The following is a 24473-nucleotide window of genomic DNA, read 5'->3' as shown; positions in this document are numbered from 1 at the left end:
GTTTTACCACCCCATTGGCTTCCATATAGTTGTCCTCGGATATACAAGAATTTCCCGTTGAAAATTTCTTTGGATCCAAAATAATTCACGTGTGCACTACATTGAAAGTATGAATTCCTTTGCCATAAAATACTTTTCATTGATTCAACTGTAATGAAAATAGTTACACCCCACTAGCTTCCATAAAGTTGTCCTCAGCTGTAAGACTTCCAAATACTTGTCAGGGATTACTAGACAAGCGTGGAAAACTTTCTCAGTCATCCATTGAGCATCTAAAGGGGAATAGTTCTTGAGTTTGGCTCCATAATGTTTCACCACCCCAGAGGCTTCTATACAGTTGTCCTCAGTTCTAAGGCTTCCAAATAATTTTTAAGGATTTCTAGATAAGCTTGAAAGTCTTTCTTAGTCATCCATTGAGCATCTAGAGGAGAATAGATCTTGGATCTGGCTCCATAATGCTTTACCACCCTTTGGTGGTCCCATAGGCCAGTTTCAAGATCTCAATACTACATGAAAATCACAGCCAATTTCCAATAACTCTTACCTTTTCAAGATCTGCAAACAGTGTCATCAACATCCACCCTGAATTGTCTTAATACCTTACCCAGGACATGGGGTTAAAAAACATCATGTCATGCCCTTAACCTAGAGGATCAGAGTAGCTTGTAAATAAACCACCCTATTTTAAATTAAAGCGAGCTCAAATATCTACAATGTGGTAAAGAGCAGCAGCAAAAGCCAAACAGATGTTGGCCCTTTATCGCAAGGTCTCGACCAAGGATTCCTTAGCCATGCACATAGGACCATCAAATTGCATGAGCCCAGAAAATATTAAATTTGGATGGAAGCAAAACCTGTTATCTTCAGTGACCCCATCCTTGCGCCAAATCTTAAACAAGGCTCCTACTGAGATGAGGCCTTTAAGTAGCTCTACCTGAAATTAGTTTATCAGAGAAAACAGCACCACATCACCATCCATGAATAGGTCCTAGCCAGGATACTTAATATAGAACACAAAGTAAAGCATGAAAAGAGACCATGAAATTGGCAGACGTAACACTGTAGTCATAGCCTCCTGCCCTTTTTGACCACGCAATCAAAATACCTTGTGAGCTTGTCAAAATTGTCAGAGCAAATGTGACCATTGACCTGTTAGCACCCAAGAAGCACACAATTCTTATGACATTCATTGGTCAAGGCTTATAATTTCATAACTGCGTCAACAAAACTAATCCATTGCAATTTCCAAACACTCCTTCAAATCAACAGGGTGCACCTACTTGCGTTTCCATTCTGTACCACTTGCATTCACCTCTTTAACACTTGAGACCAAAGGTATTGTAACTGCACATAAAACAAACCAGAAATTATGTTTCTGTGGATCCAGAAAGCAATGCTCATCAGAAACTCAACCCTTCAATACTGAATAGATACACACTCAACCCAACACTACCTCTATTCCCCCCCTAGATCACAAAACAATAACTACAACAAGATACCCAGTTAAGGGTGAAGGTATTGGGGCCCTAAGAGAGAATTTGTCTATGCTAGTTACAACCTTGAACAGTAGAACTTAAGCACATAGAACTTCCCAAGACCACCTGCAAAATAGACAGATACACTCCCAATATATATATTTAGTGCTCAACATGAGAAAAGGGAGAGGAAAAATTCACGGAATAAACAAAATTCACCATCAGAAATTAAAATTTCAACGCTAATACACTTAATTGATGCACTAGAAAAGTGATCAATAATGCACCAAAGTTGATCGGAAATATAGAAAAAGTACCCATATCTCAATAAAGTATATCAGTGTTTATAAGCCAAAAATTCACTTGTTCAGTGCACACAACCATCTAATGCTTGGGTACTGGAATGTGAATGACATGGAGGGAACAATGAGAGGTTTTGCCATTCAAAGCTTGTAATTACAGCAGCTAAAATTAAGCTGAGAAAAACTTGCTTGAATGGTTTATCAAGCTCCAAAGTAGGCTTATCGATTATCAAATGCCGAAAATTTTATCTTTCCATCTATGCATCCAGGTTAACCATCCAAAAGGAAGCTACTGGGCATCCTGAAATTTTTGATTGTATGATTGAAGAGTATCTGTCTTTTTGAACCGATGGTTCCAAGCAATCAAAATATCTGCTCATACGCTGGGGTCAACAGTAGGGAAGTAAATAATTCTTTTCTTTTTTTCCCGAGAAAAAGATCCTTCTACTAGTTAATAAAACCTGCCCATAGGGCTACAAACCACCTCTACTAGAGAGGGCTACATCAAAAGCATGGGGAGCCTCTCCCAGTGAGTGAACAAAATATGTACAATGAGGCTAAATCACAAAATGGGAGGAGGAAAGAGCCACACAGGTGGCCGGTAATGCCATCTGGGCCATGGTGAAGAAAGGCCCTGGGTGCCAAAGTCGCAAGAAAGCCTCTTTGCGCTCCCTCATGAGGTTGGAGCTGCCCTGAAGTCTCTCAAACTGACCCCTGAGAGTGTGAATCAGCTCCAACCAAAAGTCACGAACAGTCTCCGCCGGTGGAACAGGGCGATTCTCAAAGATGCGGAAACAACGGGCCCGCCAAATGAACCATAGTGTCAGGCCACAGACGAGCTCCCAACACACCTCTCTCTCACTGCACCACTCCTGGGGGGGGGTAAGCTCTATGGCAAGGCTGAAGTGTAGGATGACCCCCCTGGATCACTATCGTCCTGTTGGTGGAGGCTAGCTCAAAATGTAGCGCACGGCCCATGAGGGTAGACCACGTTGCAGCACCCCAATAGTACTATCGCGTTCTGGAAAGAGCTGGCAACAATCGCGGAACCCGAAGCCAAACCTGTAGTGCCATGGGGCAATCCCATAGACAGTGACGCTGACTCTCCAAAGGATGGTCGCAAGCTGCAGAGGCTCCCAAAAGCCACTATGTACTAACCAGCTCCCCAATGTTGTAGCTTGTGTGAAGCTAGCCATTGGAACAAAGTGGCTCCCCTTGGCTATCTGGAGTCCCACAACCGCTCCCAAAAATCTGACAAGAACTCAGCTGTGAGACCCTCCTCCTGCCAATGATGTGCTGCAGTAGGACGAATTTCTCTCTGTGCTGTCAGCAGGTGGCGCCCCAGTCGAACAGCGTACTGAAAGAAGGGGATCCCAGGGTGATCGGCTGAAGAGAAGGGATCTCTCCAAAACCACTCTTCAAGGTCCCATGCACTCGTGCCAGAGGGCAGCTCTCCCAAGCCCAAAGCCGCCAGTGACCTGTCTCGAGATTTGTTGGGTCAGGATCTATGACAAAAGTCCTCCCACAGATGCCAACTACTCGTATCCTCTCAAAACAGCACTTTGCAACCTATGGAACCTCTACTGAGACTTTGTGTAGGCGACCCTCTCCCTAGATCTCAAAAAACATGGGGGGTACGGACTCCGAGCAAGCACGAACTGGGATGAGGACCTCAATCGTGTGAAGGCCCCCATCCATCTGGGAGCTATCGTCTCTAGAGGGGTGACCCAATCAGCTGTAAAGCCTTTGTAATGTCTTGGCACACATGCTCTGCACCCCCCTCATGCCTCGTAGGTGGATGCTATGTGTCTCCTCGGGCAAACCTAAGAACTGAAGCCAGTCACCGAGAGTGAGGGTTGGGCCCTCTGCCATGGGATCCCAAGAAACATGAGGACTACTACCAACCAGGTGGCATGTCTTAGTGCTAACCATGGGGTTCTAAACCAGGAGCTGTCTCAAGCGCTCCTCCGTGCAAGTAGGCTAGTGCTGCTCCAGGCCACTCCTCAGCTGCTCCCAAGACCGCCGCAGGCTCTCAGCAAACCGATCCTCCAACCTCCTGCTTAAATCAACTCTGCACATCTCTGTAAAGATCCACCTGATGGAAGGGCTCCAAGGGCCTTTTGCATGAGGGACTCGATCCCAAAGCCGGTGAAGCAGCAAATCCTTCCAGGGCTCCTTCTGTCACGTGCACATCTAACCCTATGTGTATGTGGACAAGCTACTTCATGACATGGGTTCGGTTTGGTTTAGTTAGCTTAGGAAGTGTTCGAGCACTTTTGTGAGTCTGTTCGCAGCCCGTGCATGCCCAGGCACTTAGAGTACATGCATATCCTCTGGTTGCACACAGCATGATCATCAGATTACAGTCAGAGTCCATCAAGAGCATTTTTACAGTGCGTAGACCTATTTTTCCTATTTTAGCCAATTTTCACTTATTATTTTTAAGTGACTTTTGTTGGGAACTAGGTAGGGCAAAATGAGCAAGGATCTATATAGGAAACCCTAGCCCTGGCACGTTTGGGCAGAAGAAGCAGCAGACCACCATGGACGTGCACCTTCTCAGCAAGACCGACAGTCAACCTAGCATTTTCAGCCAACAAGAACCAGCCAGCGTTTTCAGCTTTGCAGATCAACCCAACGTTTTGCATGTGCAGCAACCTGGCGCGACAGCAGATCACAGATCAGCCCTAGCGTTAGCAGAATCAGCAGAAGCCTAGCAATTTTGCAGCAAGACTCAGATTCAGCCCTAGCATTTTTGGATCAGCCTAACCACCTAGCGTTTACAGATTCATCGCGACAGAACCACAAGTAGCATCAGAGTTTTCAGTTTTCAGCATCAAGACACCGCAGTAAAGGTCCCGAACCTCGCAGATCTCACCTTCCAACAACAAATCCTCGTTGCACGGTCAGATCAACGAGCGTTTGCAGTTTCAGCCCAGAAAATGCAGATGTTGAAACGCAGATTTCAGCATCTGCATTTTCAGCGTGTCGTCGGCGCATCGTCGTCATCGCCGTCGTCATCGACATAGAGTCAAAATTGAGCAAATAAAGATTTGCAGATTTTCAGCGATTAGCGTTTTCAGATTTCAGCCCGTCTCGTCGTCGTCCTCATCGTCATCGACATTGTCGGCAAGTCCATTGCATTGTAGAGATTGTGCAATCAATAGTAGACCGTTGTCGCCATAGAGAGTGGGGCCTTCGGAGGAGGGTTTGACAACATTCTAGTGTCGTATTCTTCTCTCTCTATCTCTCAGTCTCAGCACCTTCATTCACAATGTTCACCACTTTGTTTGTGTCCATTGCACTCTCTCACTAAAGGAACGGAAGGCTCTCCCTTCCGTTAGTAAAAGGAACCCTTGAGCACAGTTCAGAGCACTCATCTTGAGCAAAGTTCGACATTCACATCCGCTGCACATTACATTGGTATCAGAGCTTTGGCAGTGTTCTGTATCACTCAAGGAAAGAACCACAAGAATTTTTTTGCTTGTTGCGGTCGCACGTAACCGAGTCCTCTTGGCCATGTCAATTCCTAGTCGTGTTTTTGAAGAGTGACAAGAAACCCAAGAAAGCAGGGCTTGTCCAACCTCCCCTTGTTTCTCTTTTCACTCATTGAGACAGACCGTGCACTTAGCGGCTGGCCAATCAACGTGAGGTGGGAAAAAGCAATCTTGGTGTGAGCGCAAGGCCACCAAGGGGTGCGCCCGTGGGAAAGAGAAGAGCTTGGGTAAGAGAAGATCCTTCTCTAACACAGGTTGCAAGCTAAAGAAGAACCTCAAGACTCCAGAACCTCAAGACTCAAGAACCCAAGACCCACAAGAATCCAAGCTCCTCGTGAACTTCAGAACCCAAGGTTTCAATGTATGGTCATTACCCAAAGCGGAATGGATACTTCGCATGGAGGTGATGAGCATAGCAGTAGCGAAGAAGAATTTTTCCCACCAGGAAGTTTTTCTAACCCTCCCCCTTCCCCATCTACGCCAAGGATTGCACTAATTCCTATGGAGGCTTTCGACAAGATGATGATTGACAGGAAGTTAGAACGTGAACCAAGAAAAGCAAAAGAAAGGCCGACTTTGAGCATGAGCGCAAGCAACCACGCTTGGCACCGAAGAAAGAATGGCCGAATTGGATCGTGAACACAAAGAAAGAATGGCAGCCATAGAGCGTGAGCACGAGCAAGCACGCTTGGCGGCCGCAGAAAGAAAAGCCGCATTGGTCCTACTATTTTCTAATGTGCAGGCGCAAATTAAAGAGAACCAGGAAAAGGAGACTCTCTCAATCTTTTCTTCTCCAAAGCACGACACGCATGATTTGCATGATAATGATAAGCATGATGATTTGCATGATCAAGATGTGATTATTCACAAGCATGATGATTTGCATGATCAAGATGTGATTATTCACGAGCATGATGATTTGCATGATAATGATGTGATTGTTCACAGGGATGATGGTTTAGTTGATGCTTTTTCTAGCGAAGCTAACCTCGTTGTAGATACGATCAATCACGAAGAATCGATCTTGGCTCTCGAGTCGAGGTCCAAAGAACCCCCGCAGGAAGTATTATGTGTACAAATGATTAGTCAGCACGCATTGTTCAAGTGTTTCATTCATGATGTTACCTGTATTTTAGTCACCATCCTTATGTGATCCATTTTTATAGGCATGACATATTGCACGATGAACACGATTCACTCATGAATGAGCACGGATGTATGCGGATTACTCATGAAAAGATGACATGTTTACACCCAAGGAATTCACATTCCATGTCTCTTCCTTGGCATGACACAGTATCCGAAAGAGCACAAGAAGGATTGAGCTCAAGCATCAGCATTTCCATTGTGATGCCACAATTGATAGATTTAGATCAGAAAGACACGTTTCGATTCCATTGTTTGCGTTTGTTTGATGAACGGTTTGGCACTCCGTCTCTATGTTCATCTACATTGCATGCACAGTCTTTAAAGAAGACTAGAATTTTTCCAGTCACTTTACATGGAATGGGTATGTTCATGTTTTTGTGTTGAAAGTGGTTTCGGGAATTTTCTTCCTCGGAGATTCTTGAAGAAGGTAGACCCATGACTATAGACGAAGTTGAAGCATTGAAGGAGCCACAGATAACTTTGTGTCGCTTTCGGCGCGGCCCAGAGAAGCAAGTGTTGCAGACCTTTATGAAGTTCAAGTATCGCACGACCCACGCATCAGGGTGGACCGGCGAAGAGTTCTTTCCAAGATTCCAGACGCTGTTAGCGATCTCCCTCGACGCCATACAGTTCGGTACCAATACCTCACTTTGAAAAGGACGGGATGTCACATGCACATCTAACCCTATGTGTACAAGGACAAGCTACTTCATGACATGGGTTGGGTTCAGTTCAGTTCAATTCCGTTAGCTTAGAAAGTGTTCTGGCACTTTTGTGAGTCTATTCGCAAACCATGCATGCCCAAGCACTTAGAGTAGATGCATATCCTCTGGTAGCACACAGCATGATCATCAAATTACAATCAGAACCCATCAGGAGCATTTTTATAGTGCGTAGACCTATTTTCCCTATTTTAGCCCATTTTCACTTATTATTTTTAAGTGAGTTTTGTTGGGAACTGGGTAGGGCAAAATGAGCAAGGATCTATATAAGAAACCCTAGCGCTAGCACTTTTGGGCAGAAGAGGCAGCAGACCACCGTGGACGTGCACCTTCTCAACAAGACCGGCAGTCAACCTAGCGTTTTCAGCCAACACGAACCAGCCAACGTTTTCAGCTTTACAGATCAGCCCAGCGTTCTGCATGCGCAGCAACCTGGCGACAGCAAATCGCAAATCAGCCCTAGCGTTAGCAAAATCAGCAGAAGCCTAGCGTTTTTGCAGCACGACTCAAATTCAGCCCTGGCGTTTTTGGATCACCTTACCACCTAGCGTTTGCAGATTCATCGCGATAGAACCACAAGTAGCATCAGCGTTTTCAGTTTTCAGCATCAAGAAACCGTAGTAAAAGTCCCGAACCTCGCAGATCTCACCTTCCCGTAGCAGATCCTCGCCGCACGATCAGATCAACGAGCGGTTGCAGTTTCAGCCCAGAAAACGCAGATGCTGAGATTTCAGCATCTGCGTTTTCAGCATGTTGTCGTCGCATCGTCGTCATCGACATAGAGTCAAAATTCAGCAGATAAAGATTTGCAGATTTCAGCCATAAGCGTTTTCAGATTTCAGTCCGTCTCGTCGTCGTTTTCATCGTCGTCGACATCGTGGGCAAGTCCATTGCATTGGAGAGATTTGTGCAATCAATAGTAGAGCGATCTCGCCATAGAGAGTGGGGCCCTTGGAGGAGGGTTTGACAACTTTTCTAGTGTCGTATTCTTCTCTCTTTCTCTCTCAGTTTCAGCACCTTCATTCACAGTGTTTACCACTTTGTTGTGATCATTGCACTCTCTCACTAAAGGAACGGAAGGTTCTCCCTTCCGTAAGTAAAAGGAACCTTTGAGCACAGTTCGGAGCACTCATCTTGAGCAAAGTTCAACATGCACTTCCGCTGCACCTTACACCTCCCCTAGTAGCAGTCCTCTGACAACAAACTTCCCAAGAAGGGCTCTACTTTGCTGTGCTGGGTCTATGATCCCAAGCCCCCCCTAAGAACATGGTAAGGTGATGACCTGCCAGGCTACTTTGGCCCAGGCTAACTGGGTGTCACGCCCCAACCAACGAAAGTTCCTAATCACCCTCTTTAGCTGGCTGATACAGGAGCTCGAGAAGATCCGGCAAGACCTAATGTACCACATAGTAGCCAACAACACGTGGTTGGCCACTACAACTCTGCAAACGATGATGTCCATATGCTACCCCTACGCGGAAAGATTGGTGAGAGCAACGCCGAATGAGAGATGAAGATGGACTTATCCTTGGGAATGCGCACGAACCATGGCAAGTCCTTTGTATGTTGTCTCATGAAACCGGCGAGGAACTCCTCAAAGATAGAGGCTCCTCTAGGGGCTTTGACCAAATTGCCGTATGATGGAAGCTCTAGATGAATCCTAGTCTCTCCAACGGATGTGGCTGCAAATGTGTCTGCGAACTCCCACGGTGATCGCCTCATATTGGAACCCTTTGGCTCCGGATTGATGGCTATCGATTGCTAAGAAGATGCAGATGGTGTGGACCCGATGTGCTGCCAAAGATGTGTACAAATCAATGACGATGCAATGCCTCTTCTGGAATAATGGAATCTCCAAGCAGATGGGAGAGATGGTTGTTCAAACAATGCGAAGACTCCAAAGCTAATAGGCTGAATTGAATGCGCCTTCCTTTGTTGTCATAGGCTACTAACAAATCTTGATACTCGCAATCAACATCTTCATGTTTCCATTGCATGTCTTCACTGATGCGATCTCTCATGTCGAAGTATTTATGACTGCAAATATCCATGCTAGGATTTCTTTATGACGAGGTGGTCGAGCACCCACATCAAGTGTCACGTGACACATCCAACCCTATGTGTCCGTGGACAAGCTAGAGCATGATCAGGGTTCAGTTTAGTCAAGTCAATCTATAATAGGAAGTGATCTGGCACTTTTGTGACTCTGTTCGCAGCGTGCATGTCCAGACACTTAGAATAGATGCATATCCTCTGGTTGCACACAGCATGATCATCAGATTTCCATCAGAACCCATCAGTAGCATTTTTACAGTGCATAGACCTATTTTCCCTATTTTTGACATTTTTCACTTATTATTTTTTAGCGACTTTTGTTGGAAAGTAGATAGGGCAATTTTGCTAAGTTTGTATATATACAAACCTAGTGCTAGCACTTTGTGGCAGAAGGCAGCAGGAGCACTTACTCAACAGGCAACGTCTCAGCAGAACCCCCAGATACCCTAGCGTTTTTGCATCCCAGCTGAAGGCTAGCGTTTTTGGACCAGATCAGCCAGTATTTTTGCTTTGACAACAGCCTGGCGACAGCAAGAAGCAGCAGACTCCCCAGCGTTAGCAGATTCTCCACAGCAAGACCATTTTCAGCCCTAGCGTTTTTGCATCTGCCAGACACTTTAGCATTTTTGCAGATCTTCGCAATGGAATCCCCACAAACATCAGCGTTTTCAGTTTTCAACAGTCAGACTCCACAGTAGAACCCCCGAACCTCGCAGATCTCACCTTCCCGCAACAGATTCTCGCCGCACGGTCAAATCCCGCATAGTTTGCAGATTCAGCCCAGAAAACGCAATTTCAGCATCTGCGTTTTCCGGGCTGAAGCTGTAAACCTTGCAAAAACTGACCGTGCAGCTAAATCTGTTGCGGGAAGGTGAGATCTGCGAGGTTCGGGACTTGATCTGCGATGTCTAACTGCTGAAAACTGAAAACCCTGATGGTATGGCTGATTCTGTCGCAATGATCTGCAAAAACGCTAAGGTTGATCTGCAAACCAAAAACGCTAGGGCTGGTTCCTGTCTTCTGCTGCTGTCGGAGGCCTTGCAATGCAAAACACTAGGCTGATCTGCTATGGTCTTGTCGACAAGGATCTGCAAGGACAAAACGCTGGCTGATCTGCGGTGGTCTTGTCCAAAAACGCTAGCCAAGTTGCTGTGGAGCAAAAATGCTAGAAGTCCTTGGGGTCCTGCTGAGAAGGTGCCTGTTGAGCATGTGCTCCTGCTGCCTCTTCTGCCATTGAGTGCTAACTTGGGTTTGCTTATATACAAACTTAGCAAAATTGCCCTACCTACTTTTGTTGGGAAGTCACTTAAATTAATAAGTGAAAAATGTCAAAAATAGGAAAAATAGGCTAAATGCACTAGAAAATTCTCTTAACTGATTCTAATGGATTCTGATGGGAATATTGATGATCATGCTATGTGCAACCAGAGGATATGCATCTACACTAAGTGACTGGGCATGCACAGTCTACGAATAGACTCACAAAAGTGCCAGATCACTTCTAATCTAGACTAACTGGACTGACTGAACCCTGTTATGTTGTAGCTTGTCCACGGACACATAGGGTTGGATGTGTCACGTGACAGCAGATTTCAGCCCTTAGCAGTTTCAGATTTCAGCCCGTCTCGTCGTCGTCCTCATCGTCGTCGACATCGTCGGCAAGTCCAAGCATTGTAGAGATTTGTGCAATCATAAGTAGACTGCTCTCGCCATAGAGAGTGGGGCCTCCAGAGGAGGGTTTGACAACATTCTGGTGTCATATTCTCTTCTCTCTTTATCTCTCAATCTCAGTACCTTCATTCACAGTATTCACCACTTTGTTTGTGTCCATTGCACTCTCTCACTAAAGGAACGGAAGGCTCTCCCTTCCGTAAGTAAAAGGAACCCTTGAGCACAATTCAGAGCACTCATCTTGAGCAAAGTTCAACATTCACTTCCGCTGCACCTTACACCAAGTCAACTACCCTCTCGCACGTGCACCACAACTAAAACCCCCAATATGCAATGTTTGCATTTCCTACGATCAAGGCGCACGGTCCTACGCACAATGGCAGGTCCTAGAGTTCCCTAAGTGAGACAAGCGTCCTTGGGCGAAACGCTACAACACACACTCAAACACCAAAGAGCGAAAAAAATTAAAGATTAGCGGATTAGTGCAAAATCACAAAGCTCTCATAACAATGTCAAGTGCAACAGAATTGAAATGGTGAAGATCTAGGTTTTACACTTCCACAAAACTTTACTTCTTTCCTTGCGTTAAGGATTGCCTTTGGCATGGATGATGGTTTCTTTTATTTCCTCGAAGAAAGGGAATGAGAGAGAGAGGTAGAGATGTGTAGAGAGAGAGAGAGAATGACACCCAATGGGGTCCGTCCCAAACATCTCAAGGGTCCCCCCACACCGTTGCCGATGTGGTATTTGCTTTTGATTGCGTACATGGAATGTACACACATGCAATACCTCTAGTGCAGACTCTATTGACTCGAATGGGGAATGTCGCCTCGATAACTCTTCAAGATGAAGCACCTTCGGGGCTAATTTAATGCACCTTTGGATTTTTCTCAATGTAGGATTGCCGATGGCCACCAACGGATAGATCCGGGGCTGATTTGCACTCCCGATGTGAGAGGAATGAAGGGCTGAAAGCTAGCTGCAAAAACGCACATCTGGCAAGCAAAACGCAGGAGATCGCAATGATGCCGATGATGGGCAGCAATGGGTGCAGTCCATGTGGCGAGGGAATGGCCGAGGAGAAGCTCGATGGACTGTTGAAGTACTGGACCGCATCTGAGAGGCTAGTGCTCGTAGATCTCGCACACCTACGGCAACGGAAGGGCTTAAAACTGAAAACATTGGCTGATCTACGAGAGGATAGCTAGCGCTAGGGCTGAAATCTGCATGTCACGTGCACATGGCATTGTGTGCCACATGGACATTCTTCATCGATTTCCAGAGCCAGTTTTTCCCTTCTTCCTAGATAGGAGTGTCTAGAATCGTAGGAGGATTAGTACCGGCAATTTCGTGAGCCTGTTTGCAAGACCTGCATGTCCGGACATGTCCATTAGAGTAGGTTTTCTAGTTTTGGAACCCTCTTGCATAAATGGTTTGTGCACGCGTTTTGACATATGTTATTACACTACGATGGGCATCTAGCATGACGTGCATACAGTTTTAGGTTGAGAAATACAACGAGCCATTCCCGGGTGATTCCCCACATCAATCAAATTCTCGGATCAACAAATGTGCAGCAGTTTCACCCTTGCCGGACAGTTTGCCCTACCTAAGCCTAAAGGAGTTCATAAGCCTCAAACTTTGCCTATAAAGGGAGGAGGGCAGCCAACCATTGGGACAAGTTGCACATTACCTAGTGCTAGCAGAAGGGCAGCCTACCGTTTCCAATTCCAGATCAGCCTAGCATTTTGGGTAAAGGTCAGCCAACGTTTTCAGATTTCAGCCCAGCGCAACCTCCAACAGCATATAAGCCCCTAGAGTTTTCAGTTTCACACCTTCCCTCACCAATCGGCTCGAGTCTGCGATCACTAACCATCCTCGTTGCGGTCCAATACTTCAGTAGCCCATCGAGCCTCTCCTTGGCCGTTCCCTCGCCGTCATCGAGTGCTCCCATTGCTGCCCATCATCGGCATCGTCGAGGTCTGCTTTTTCAGCCCTTCATTTCTCTCACATCGTGAGAGCAATTCAGCCACAGATCTAACCCTTGGTGGCCATCCGCAATCCCACATCGAGAAGGATCCAAAGGCACATCAAATCAGCCCCGGAGGTGCCTCGTCGTGAGGAGTTACTGCGGCAACAATCACCATCCAAGTCAATAGAATCTGCACTTGAGGTATTGCATGTGTGTACATTCCATATACACAATCTAAGGTAGATACCACATCGGCAACGGTGTGGGGGGCCCTTGAGAGGGTTGGTTAGGACCCATCGGGTCTCTCTCTCTCTCTCTCTCTCTCTCTCTCTGTGTGGATACAGTGTGCTATTGGCCAAATATGCACATCTTCACACCAACTTCGGGTGGAGACTGGCAGATACATCGGGATGTCAACAGAGGCCAGAACATGTCCCCTATGTCATACGGAGGCTGAGACAGAGCTGCACTATGTATGCCATTGCCGAGTTTACTATGAGATACGAGGTCATTTCCATTGCTTGTTCAGAGAGGGTTTTGGACCGCTTTCCAGAGTCATGGGGTATCAGGACCAGAGATGTCTAGGATTGTTCTTGCTGGAGCTACGAAGACACAGAGAGTTGTTGAGAGGAGAGGCTAGCCAGTCTCAGAGACGGATCACAGACTTCTTCTCTAGAGTGGGAATTGTGTAGCGGAGATGCAACGATCACAGAAGAGCTCATACTCTCCTTGCATCAGAGGCACACTGATTGATAGAGCAACTGAGCTCAGGAGATCCAGGCGCCCACGGCAAAGGAGGACTACACAGCATCGGCGGAGACTACATCAGTGGATACAGGTCACCCTCGCCCGATATGCACAACGCTCGGTCAGACTATTGACCATGGAGGAGATTGATGAGATCCGCCAACGACCGATGATGGACTTCCTGTATTCCTGATGAAGATTGTATATCATGCTCACTCTTGTATCTGCCCTTGTATCACTTCTGTCTCAACCCTGTATCAACCTTTGTATCAGATATTGTATGAGCCCTCCCCGCCCCCACTTACCATCTAGTAGCTAGGGATTTTTGATATTTTTTTCATCACCCCACTTTTTATGTTTTGTACCCACACATTGTACTAGATTCCACCATGTTGTAACTCTGTGGTCTCAATGTTCATTTTGACCTTCTAAAGACATTAATATAGCATTTCATTTCATTCTCTCTCTCTCTCTCTCTCTCTCTCTCTCTCTCTCTCTCTCTCTCTCTCTCTCTCTCTCTCTCTCTCTCTCTCTCCACCATCGGAGTGAAACAGGGATGCCCACTGTCCTCTACTTTATTTGGTATGTATGTTGATGGGGTCTCTGATTATATTGACAGAGGAGGTGATAGAGGTGCTCAGCTTGCAGGGACATGGATCCCTCTTTTATTGTATGCTGACGATATCGTGTTGATATCAGAATCGCCAGTGGGTATGCAGAGACATTTGGACGCATTGCATAGTTTTGCAGAGGATAGTGGATTGTCTGTCAACCTTGGTAAAACCAAGGTCATGGTATTTAATACCACGCCACAGTGGGTTAGGAGATCAGCACCTACTTTCACATATGGACAGGACAGTATGGAGTACACTGATGCATACACATATCTTGGGGTGGTCTTTAGTGGACCGAGGTTCACACTGAAAGTAGCAGCAGACACTAGATTGACTCGTGCCTATGCAGCCCTAGGTGGTTTAGAGAGGATTTGCTCGCAAGTTCAGTTCCAGGAACCTCGAACAAAGCTGTGGCTTTTCGATACTTTGGTCGCTTCAGTTATGCACTACGCGGTTCAGGTTTGGGGACCGTCTATTGATAGTGCTGGATGGACTAATATGGAGAGACCCCTGATATCTATGATTTCTAGGCTGATTAGAGCCAAGGCCTCAGTCCCACATGACATCATTCGAGCGGAGCTGGCTGCCCCACCTATGGAGGTTGAGGCTCTCACCAGATCAGTATCATTTGTACACAGCTTATGGGACACCACCAGGGACAGGTATGCCAGGCTTGCTCTCGAGTCATCCAGACAGCTGGCATTACAGGGAGATACATCATGTTGGTATGCACCGATGAACTCATGGTTTCAGAGGCATGGTTTCAGCATGGACAGGCTGCCCCCTTTCAAGTATTCTCTTGATGCACCATCCTTGGCTCTTACACGGATGGAGACTACTAGACTCATTCGGCAGGATCTTATCCAGCTTGATAGCAAGAGGACATGGATAGAACCATCACGGGAGTTGGGTACGAAGAGGGTTTTCTATAGAGAACATCTTCTTCAACTCACGACAGACGGATTTGTCACACGGCCCAGTTACATGGACACACATCTATCTCATAGGTTACGATGTGCTATTGGCCAGATTCGCACATCTTCACACCAACTTGGGATTGAGACAGGTAGATTCAGAGGCATACCAGCAGACAGTAGGATATGTCAGTTATGCCATGCAGAGCCAAAGACAGAGTTTCACTACATATGTCGCTGCACAGTCTACTATGAGATACGGGGACGCTTTCATTGTCTATTCAGAGATGGTTTTGACTCGTTAGACAGAGTCATGAGATATCAGGATCAAAGATGTCTCGGATTATTCCTACTTGAGATTCAGAGACATAGAGACGCTCTATTGAATGGGCAAAGACAGAGACAGTCCCAGAGACGCATCTCAGATTTCTTCAGTCTGAGTACCACAGAGTCAGAGGGGACACCACCACCAGAGAGCTCGGTTCCCACCCATACACACATCAGCGGTACTCTCATTGATCGAGCTATAGAGTTAGGGAGATCGAGACGACCGCGACTGAGAAGGGGAGCCACGCAGCACCGGCGGAGATTGCGGCAGAGGATCCACAGGATTCTAGCACGCCACCCAGAATGTCGATCGGGATAGGCTTCATGCTATTGCTATATTGTATCATGGTGACACTTATCCCCACTTTGTACCTTTATGGCATGATACCATTGCTCAGCCTACCAGCCACCCATAGGAGTCGGTAGCACTCCTATCAGTTCTTTGTTTGTAGTTTTCTTGTTTGTACCCAGACTTGGTACTAGACTCATCATTGTAATCAGTTGGTCTCATAGGTCATTTTGGCCTCTTGTAGACGTTAATATATCATTTCATTTCTCTCTCTCTCTCTCTCTCTCTCTCTCTCTCTCTCTCTCTCTCTCTCTCTCTCTCTCTCTCTCTCTCTCTCTCTCTCTCTCTCTCTTCAAGGAAAAGTAAAAGAAACCATCATTCAAGCTAAACAGATTCACTTACGCAAGGAAAGAAAGGAAGGAATTTGTAGAAGTGTAAAACCTAGATCTTCACCGTTTCAATTCCGCTACACCTGGCACTGCAATCGCTAGCTGATTGCTGCAAAAACGCTAGCGCTGATCTGGAGCTGCAAAATACACTAGACTGGATCTTTGCAAAACATTGAGGCTCATCTGCTCTGACAACTAGCGCTTCCTTCACTTATTCCAAAACGCTAGATGCCCTTGCTCCCTTTATAGGCCAAATTGCAAGTTATAAATCACTTAATGTAAGGTGCAGCAGAAGTGAATGTTGAACTTTGCTCAAGATGAGAGCTCCGAACTGTGCTCAAGGGTTCCTTTTAATTACGGAAGGGAGAGCCTTCCGTTTCCTTAGTGAGAGAGTGCTAATGATCACAAACAAAGTGGTAAACACTGTGAATGAAGGTGCTGAGACTAAGAGATAGAGAGAGAAGAATACGACACCAGAATGTTGTCAAACCCTCCTCCAAAGGCCCCACTCTCTATGGCGAGAGCGGTCTACTATTGATTGCACAAATCTCTACAATGGTCTGAATGCAATGGTCTTGCTGACGATGTCGACGATGATGAAGGCGACGATGAGACAGGCTGAAAACTGAAAACTCTAGGGGCTGAAATCTGCAAATCTTGTATCTGCTGAATTCTGACTCTATGTCGGTGAGGACGACGATGCGCTGAAAACACAGATGCTGAAATCTGTGAATAGCGGGCTGAATCTACAAACGCTGGCCGATCTGACCGTGCGGCGAGGATCTGCTGCGGGAAGGTGAGATCTGCAAGGTTTGGGGGCTGCGGTAGGGAATCTAAATGCTGAAAACTGAAAACGCTGATGCAATCATGGGTTCTATCACCGAAAATTTGCAGACGCTAGAGATAGTCTGCAATTGCAAAAAAGCTGGGCTGATTTGTTGTTAGATGTAAAAACGCTAGGGAGTCTGTTGTGATCTGCTGTCGCCAAGCATCATCAGCAACTGCAAAACGATGGGCTGATCTGCAAATGCTGAAAACGCTGGCTGGTCTTTGGAGGCTAAAAACGCTAGGTTGCCTATTGAGGGGTCTTGCTGAGAAGGTGCACTGTCGAACACTTGGTCCCTGCTGCCTCTTCTACCAGAAAGTGCTAGGGCTAGGTTTCTTATATAGTCACTTACCAGAATTGCCCTACCCGGTTTCCCAACAAAGTCACTTATTAATAATAAGTGAAAAATGGCTAAAATAGGGAAAATAGGTTCTGTGCACTGTAAAAATGCTCCTGATGGATTCTGATGGTAATGCTGATGATCATGTTGTGTGCAACCAGAGGATATGCATCTACTCTAAGTGCCTGGACATGCACAGTCTACGAACAGACTCACAAAAGTGCCAGAACACTTCCTAAGCTATATACCTAGATGAATCCAGGGTAAGCCTAGATTCACCTATTAAAGAAAGTGCAAGGTATAGACCCATGGTAGTCACCCACAAGACAATATAACCATCAATTCATCATGTGTAGCATTGACTAAATACCACGACATCCCCACTAACGTCGTCAGTGCCCAATAGTGGGTGTAGAACTAGGTACTAACATATGCTCCCAAACACAACACACACCACACCCACACACACATGAGCATACATCAACACATAATTCAGCGTGCTGAGTTTCTGTCATGAGTCCGGAGATCAAGGGCAGGCTCAGCCACAATGAAGCCTAGCACTAAAAGAAACATTAAATCGGAAAAATTAGCACAGAAACCAATTGCTACTTGTATCCTTAAGATACATACTAACGTGGCGCAGTTTGTATCGTTCTCAGAAGTTGCCTTCTGCAAAGGCTACTTCAAACTCACGAACAAAAGCAGCTTTATCTACAATCCTTCTTCGGTAGCAATATTCAAATTTGACATCCTTATCTCCAGCTTGGAAAGTCTCTTCTTGGGGTGTCGGGACCGCTTCTTGGAAATAGCTCTAGAATCTTTATGAACATAAATTTTGTGACGACTCCTCCGCTCTAGGTTATGTTTCCCTACCTCTCGTTGTTGATCAACGCCCGGGCTCCTCTAGATCTAGCGAAAGATATTTATCAAGGATTATGTTGTCCAAGTAAACTCTTCATGAAAGAGTAGTTTGGAGAGTAGCTAGGTGAGAAGGTCAAATCTTCTTCTACTCTCGCTCAGCCAGAAGTGCCTTTTGCACACTTCTAGCTGAGCGGGACGAAAACTTCACAATGTGAAGTCTGCATGTCCGCTATACGACTAAAAAATATACCTAGATGAATCCAGGGTAAGCCTAGATTCACCTATTAAGGAAAGTGCAAGGTATAGACCCATGGTAGTCACCACAACACAATATAACCATCAGCTCATCACGCGTAGCATTGACTTCCTAAGCTAACTGAACCTTGTCATGAAGTAGCTTGTCCACGTACACATAGGGTTGGATGTGCACAACTCTTCGCCGGCCCACTCTGATACGTGGGTCATACGATACTTGAACTTCATAAAGGTCTGCAACGCTTGCTTTTGTGGGCCGCGCCGAAAGCGACACAAAGTCATCTGCGAGGTAAGTACTTGTAGGACCAACTCTTGCATGCATTGGTCTCTCTACACCCCACGCTCTAACTACAAGGCCGCTCGTCTATCTTCGGCCGCCAAGCGCGCTTGCTCGCGCTCACGCTCCAAGGCTAACTGTCATTCTTCGCGCTCGCGATCCAATTCTGTCTTTCTTTCTTTGCGCTCGCAATCCAGTTCTGCTTTTCTTTTTCCACGTTCGGGATCCAAAATTGCCTTTCTTTCTTCACGCTCGCGCTACAAGGTGGCGCGCTGCGCTTCTTGTTGTAACATCATGTCCATCATCGTCTTGACCAAAACCTCCATAGGATGTGGTGCAATCCTTGGCGTAGATGGGGAAGGGGGAGGGTCGGAAAAACCTCCCGGTCGAGAAAATTCTTCTTCGCCACCTCCATGTGAAGTATCCATTCCAATTTGGGTGATGAACATACACTGAAGTCTTGAGTTCTTAAGTTCACAAGGATCTTTGGTTCTTGAGGGTCTTTAGTTCTTCAAGTGCTTGAGTTCTTCAGGTTCTTGAGGTTCTTCTTTAGCTTGCAATCTGTGTTAGAGAAGGATCTTCTCTTACCCGAGCTCTTCTCTTTCCCGCGGGCGCACCCCTTGGCAGCCTTGCACTCAAACCAAGGTTGCTTTTTCCCACCTCACGTCAATTAGCCGACTGCTAAGTGCACGGTCCGCTCTCAAGGAGTGAAAAGAGAAACAAGGGGAGAGTGGACAAGCCCTTCTTTCTTTGGTTTCCTGTCACTCTTCAAAAACACGATAAGGAATCAACATGCCCAAGTGGACTTGGGTTACGTGCGACCGCAACAAGCAAAAAAATTTCTTGTGGTTCTTTCCATAGTTACCCAGAACGCGGAACGGGAACCGCGACGGGATCCCCGCGGAACGGGGGAACGGCTAGGGGTCAGGAACGGGAACAGCGCGGAACGGGAGGTTAAAAAACACCCAAATAGTGCATTTTTTAGCTCCTTGTGTTTAAATACAAGGAGTATTAGAGTGCTTTGACTCTAATACTCACAAAAAACTCGTTTTGAAGACCATTCAACCTTGCTATGACTAGATGAAGATGAGAGAGAGAGAGAGCTTGAGAGAGTGAGAGGGAGAGACTCGAGAGAGTGAGAGGGAGAGGGAGAGATTTGAGAGAGTGGGAGGGAGAGGAAGAGAGCTTGAAGGCTTGAAGCCTTGAGCCTTGAGAGAGTGAGTTTTGAGAGGGAGAGATCTTGAGAGTGTGAGAGGGAGAGAGCTTGACCCTTGAGGATTAGCTTGTGGAGAGAAAGGGGGAGGGGGGTGCATTTTATGAGTCCTTGAGGCCTTGCACACTTCAAAAAGAAGCCCAAACATTTACTTCAATTTTTCCAATTTTTGCCAAATTTGTTTGTAGCTGTTGGCCGTTCCAAGGGCATTCCGGAACATTCCGGGGGCGTTCCGGAACGGCCATTCCGGTTTGCACTGGCCACCTTGAATGTCAGACGTTCCGGGACGTTTCGGAACGTTCGGGAAGGGAACTGCCCCCCCGAAACGCCGGAACGGGGGCTAGGGGGCGTTCCCCGGTAACTCTGGTTCTTTCCTTTAGTAATACAAAACACTACCAAAGCTCTGATACCAATGTAAGGTGCAGCGGATGTGAATGTTGAACTTTGCTCAAGATGAGTGCCCCGAACTGTGCTCATGGGTTCCTTTCAATTACGGAAGAGAGAGCCTTCCGTTTCCTTAGTGAGAGAGTGCTAATGATCACAAACAAAGTGGTAAACACTGTGAATGAAGGTGTTGAGACTAAGAGATAGAGAGAGAAGAATACGACACCAGAATGTTGTCAAACCCTCCTCCAAAGGCCCCACTCTCTATGGCGAGAGCGGTCTACTATTGATTGCACAAATCTCTACAATGGTCTGAATGCAATGGTCTTGCTGACGATGTCGACGATGATGAAGGCGACGATGAGACAGGCTGAAAACTGAAAACTGTAGGGGCTGAAATCTGCAAATCTTGTATCTGCTGAATTCTGACTCTATGTCAGTGATGATAGCGATGACGAAGATGCGTTGAAAAGGCAGATGCTGAAATCTGCGAATAGTGGGCTGAATCTGCAAACGCTGGTTGATCTGACCGAACGGCAAGGATCTATAGTGGGAAGGTGAGATTTGCGAGGTTTGAGGGTTGCGGTACGTAATCTAAATGCTGAAAACTAAAACGCTGATGCAATCATGGGTTCTGTCGCCGGGAATCTACAAACGCTAGAGGTAGTCTGCAATTGCAAAAACGCTTGGCTGATTTGCTATTTGATGCAAAAACGCTAGGGAGTCTGCTGTGATCTGCTGTCACCAGGCATCATCAGCAACTACAAAACGATGGGCTGATCTGCAAATGCTGAAAACGCTTGCTGGTCTTTGGCGGCTGAAAACGCTAGGTTGCCTATGGGGGGGTCTTGCTGAGAAGGTGTACTTTCGAACACTTGGTCCTTGCTGCCTCTTCTGCCAGAAAGTGCTAGTGCTAGGTTTCTTATATAGTGACTTACCAGAATTGCCCTACCCAGTTTCCCAACAAAGTCACTTATTAATAATAAGTGAAGAATGGCTAAAATAGGGAAAATAGGTTTTGTGCACTGTAAAATGCTCCTCATGGATTCTGATGGTAATGCTAATGATCATGCTGTGTGCAACTAGAGGATATGCATCTACTCTAAGTGCCTCGACACGCACGATCTGCGAACAAACTCACAAAGGTGTCAGAACACTTCCTAAGCTACCTAAACCTTGTCATGAAGTAGCTTGTCCACGTACACATAGGGTTAGATGTGCACGTGACACTTAAGGGCTAGGTAGGGCAAAGCCGGAAAACCTCTGTCAAATTCCTTAAAAATAAATCATTAAAATGATTTACTGATAAGCTTGACTGGGGTTAGTTTCTGGGTGAAACTATCACACATCTGCCCACCCGAGAATTCGAATGATGTGGGGAATGGCTCATTGGATCCCTCTAACCTAGAACTACATGCACGTCATGCTCGATGCTCACAGTAGTGTAACACCATCTATCAAAATGCTTGTGCAATCCATTTATGCAAGAGGGTTCCAAAAGTGGAAAGTTGGCTCTAGAATTCGACGAAGCATGTCCACGTGGCACATAGAGCCATATGCACGTGACCACCTCTCTATAGAGTACCGCAAGGCCTAGGATAGACAATCCTGTCTTCCAATGGCAACAAGAGCTAGCAACCGCCGTCACAATCCATCAGGTCCATGGAACTTATATCAATCGTGCACGCTAGAGCTACTCCTCGTGCACACCATACCATGTGGGCATGTCATCAATAGACGGAGTTATAGGAAAAGCCGGAGATCGGTCGCACCTTCTTCGAGAACTAGTCAAGCAATCTTGCTCCTAAGTCCGGCTCACATTGCCAAAAGTCAACATGCAAGGGCACGTACGTGGCTGCCATCAGTCCAAAATCAGTCCCCCTTCACTACACAAAAGTCCCCAAGGCTAGCTGAAAATCTGCAAAGCGACCAAGCATGAAGCATCACGCTCAAATCACCTTCTGGTCTTCAAAATGTAGCCTAGATCTCGTCAAACTCCATGCTGAAAATCAGCAACACTCCTCACTCGAAAAGCGACTGAAAAACAAGGGTTCTTTGCGACAAAAATGTTGAAGAGACAAATCAGTCCCCTCTTGATGCAAAAAGGCTGGTCCAAGGGTGCTGCTCTCCGCAATGTAAACGTAGCCAAAACTGGCCCTCCTACTAGTTGGGAAATGTAGCCTAGATCAGCCCTCTACTTGTGCTATGGATCCACTAGGCATCATCAAACTTATGCTCTGATACCATGCTAAAGTGCAACGGAAGGTGTGGTGACAAGGGAGCACGCGGGGCCACAGAGAGAGAGAGAGAGAGAGAGAGAGAGAGAGAGAGAGAGAATGTGTGCTCAAGCCCCACAGAGGCAAACTCTGCTATCACAAGAGAGATGCACACAACTCTACAATCTTCCTAGAATGTGGCGCCCTTCCCTCTCCCCCCCCCCCCCGGCCCATAAAAGGAAGTAACAATAATTCCAAATCGACATCTCAATAACCCATATCAAATAAATGGGAATATGAAGGGTCAAAAACAATAGGGTCCCCAACAAAAAGACCACAAGTGGCACACCATACAAAATCTAGGAAAAATCCCAATGATGCAAAGCCTCACAAGGCCTTGCATAGCAACAAAGAAGACCTCACTCGCAAGATCTAAATGGGAAAACCCAAGAGATGACCTCCACAACTCTAACAATTCCTTCATCTACAACTTCCTCGTATACTTCTTCATCATGAACCGAATTCTTTTCGGAGATGTCACCCCCGTCTATGCTTGACAAGAACTTGGCCATTTGAATCGACAAGGACCGGTTGAAATGAAGAGGATTCTCAAAACCAGCCACAAACCGCACCAAATCAACCCTAAGAGGGTGAAAAACGGCAACAACCAAACGGTTACCGTACGCTCCTCTTTATCATGAAAAAACAGCAAAAGTTGTCAAGCCCACCTTGAGGAAGGTGATTGGTGCTAAATTCTATTGTCAAGTGGAAGAACCCTTTCGGGGGGGGGGGGGGGGGGGGGGGGGGGGTGGAAGCAAACTAAAGGTGACGAGGACCACCTTTTCCCATCTACCTCCGCCCTCTGTGAACAGCTATGTCCAAAGGACCAAATGGCATCTCGTCATTGGAGCTCTCCCACTCTCCTTTTTATGCTGAGCTGTTGTGAACACAGCCTATGTGTACAAGAGGGGGCAAGGGGTCCCAATATAGGGACCTCAAGTGAGAGAACTATCACACAATGCCAGCACAGCCACAAAACAGCCCTCACTCCCTACAAGACTCGTACTACATACAAATTGGCAATGATGATGCTACGATTACCGGCTTTTGTATACACACTATTGTGTATACACTCCCACAGTTATGCAGCAGGTTTGGATAAAATCTGCTGATGCACAGCAAGTTTTTTGCTGGTCTTGAAATCCGTTCCTCTAAGGCTCACTATCCGAGAACTAAAAACATAAGAATCATGACTGCTGCTAAGGATGTACCTTCGTATTCGTCGTCCAGCTTCTTAGGGAGACCCTGTGTGCTTGAACTCCTCGTATCCGCATAGTCCTGGAAAATGAGAGGAAAGTTAAAAAAGAAGAGGAGAGAGAGAGAGAGACGCGGAAACAGTTTGATCTCGGACCTTCCTGTAGTCCATAGCTGCTTGTTAGCAAATCCTGCTATCTTTGCTGATACGTAAAAGCCATAGTAGTTCTCTCGAGGCAGAGATCTGGCGAGAGTTAGCTCACTCTTACCAGTGGCTTTTGGACTGAGAATCCAGCTCTAGAGTAGAGCGGCCAATTACGTGACGGGACCCAATTTTGATTGCACTGTGTGTTAGATGCACAATTAGTCCACATGTGCGCTTAGCAAAAACCATCAATACGAGTGACAAAATCACAAGGCCTGCCAATAGATCAATACAAGTGACAAAATCACAAGGCATGTCAATAGATGAAATGAATTAAGAACATGAAAGAGAAACATAAAGCTACAAGGATGGAAGTCACATTGATCGATAGAGAAAGTGATTTGGAGATTACATTATAGAATGTCGGTTTCGATGAAGGATTGAAGAGTAGCAAAGTTGCATCTTCTTAGGATAAAGGTAAGCATAGAATATGAAAACATGGTTTGTTTTTGTGGAGAGGATGAGGGAAGGGAGAGATGAAAGGAAAAAGGAAGGAAGGGAAGTATTAGAATCATTTAA

General features: G+C 46.2%; 1 protein-coding gene across 1 annotated transcript in view; it reads right to left on the bottom strand.

Annotated features, from left to right (window-relative positions):
* LOC147437058 (CMP-sialic acid transporter 2-like) overlaps positions 1 to 24107 on the bottom strand; it is a 76324-nt gene extending 52217 nt beyond the window's left edge. Inside the window, exons 1-5 of the mRNA XM_086486469.1 lie at positions 23907 to 24107; positions 23767 to 23833; positions 1281 to 1344; positions 1038 to 1149; positions 855 to 934 (exon numbers count right to left, since the gene is read on the bottom strand). Of these exons, the coding sequence (XP_086342595.1) occupies positions 855 to 934; positions 1038 to 1149; positions 1281 to 1344; positions 23767 to 23833; positions 23907 to 23921 (338 nt within the window). The 5' untranslated portion in view covers positions 23922 to 24107. The remainder of the gene's footprint in view (positions 1 to 854; positions 935 to 1037; positions 1150 to 1280; positions 1345 to 23766; positions 23834 to 23906) is intronic.
* Positions 24108 to 24473: the final 366 nt, after the last annotated feature.

The sequence above is a fragment of the Adiantum capillus-veneris genome, chromosome 17, assembly GCF_014529385.1.
Source record: "Adiantum capillus-veneris isolate H3 chromosome 17, ASM1452938v2, whole genome shotgun sequence".
NCBI classification, from domain to species: domain Eukaryota; kingdom Viridiplantae; phylum Streptophyta; class Polypodiopsida; order Polypodiales; family Pteridaceae; genus Adiantum; species Adiantum capillus-veneris.
This window is presented reverse-complemented; position numbering and strand designations above follow the sequence as displayed.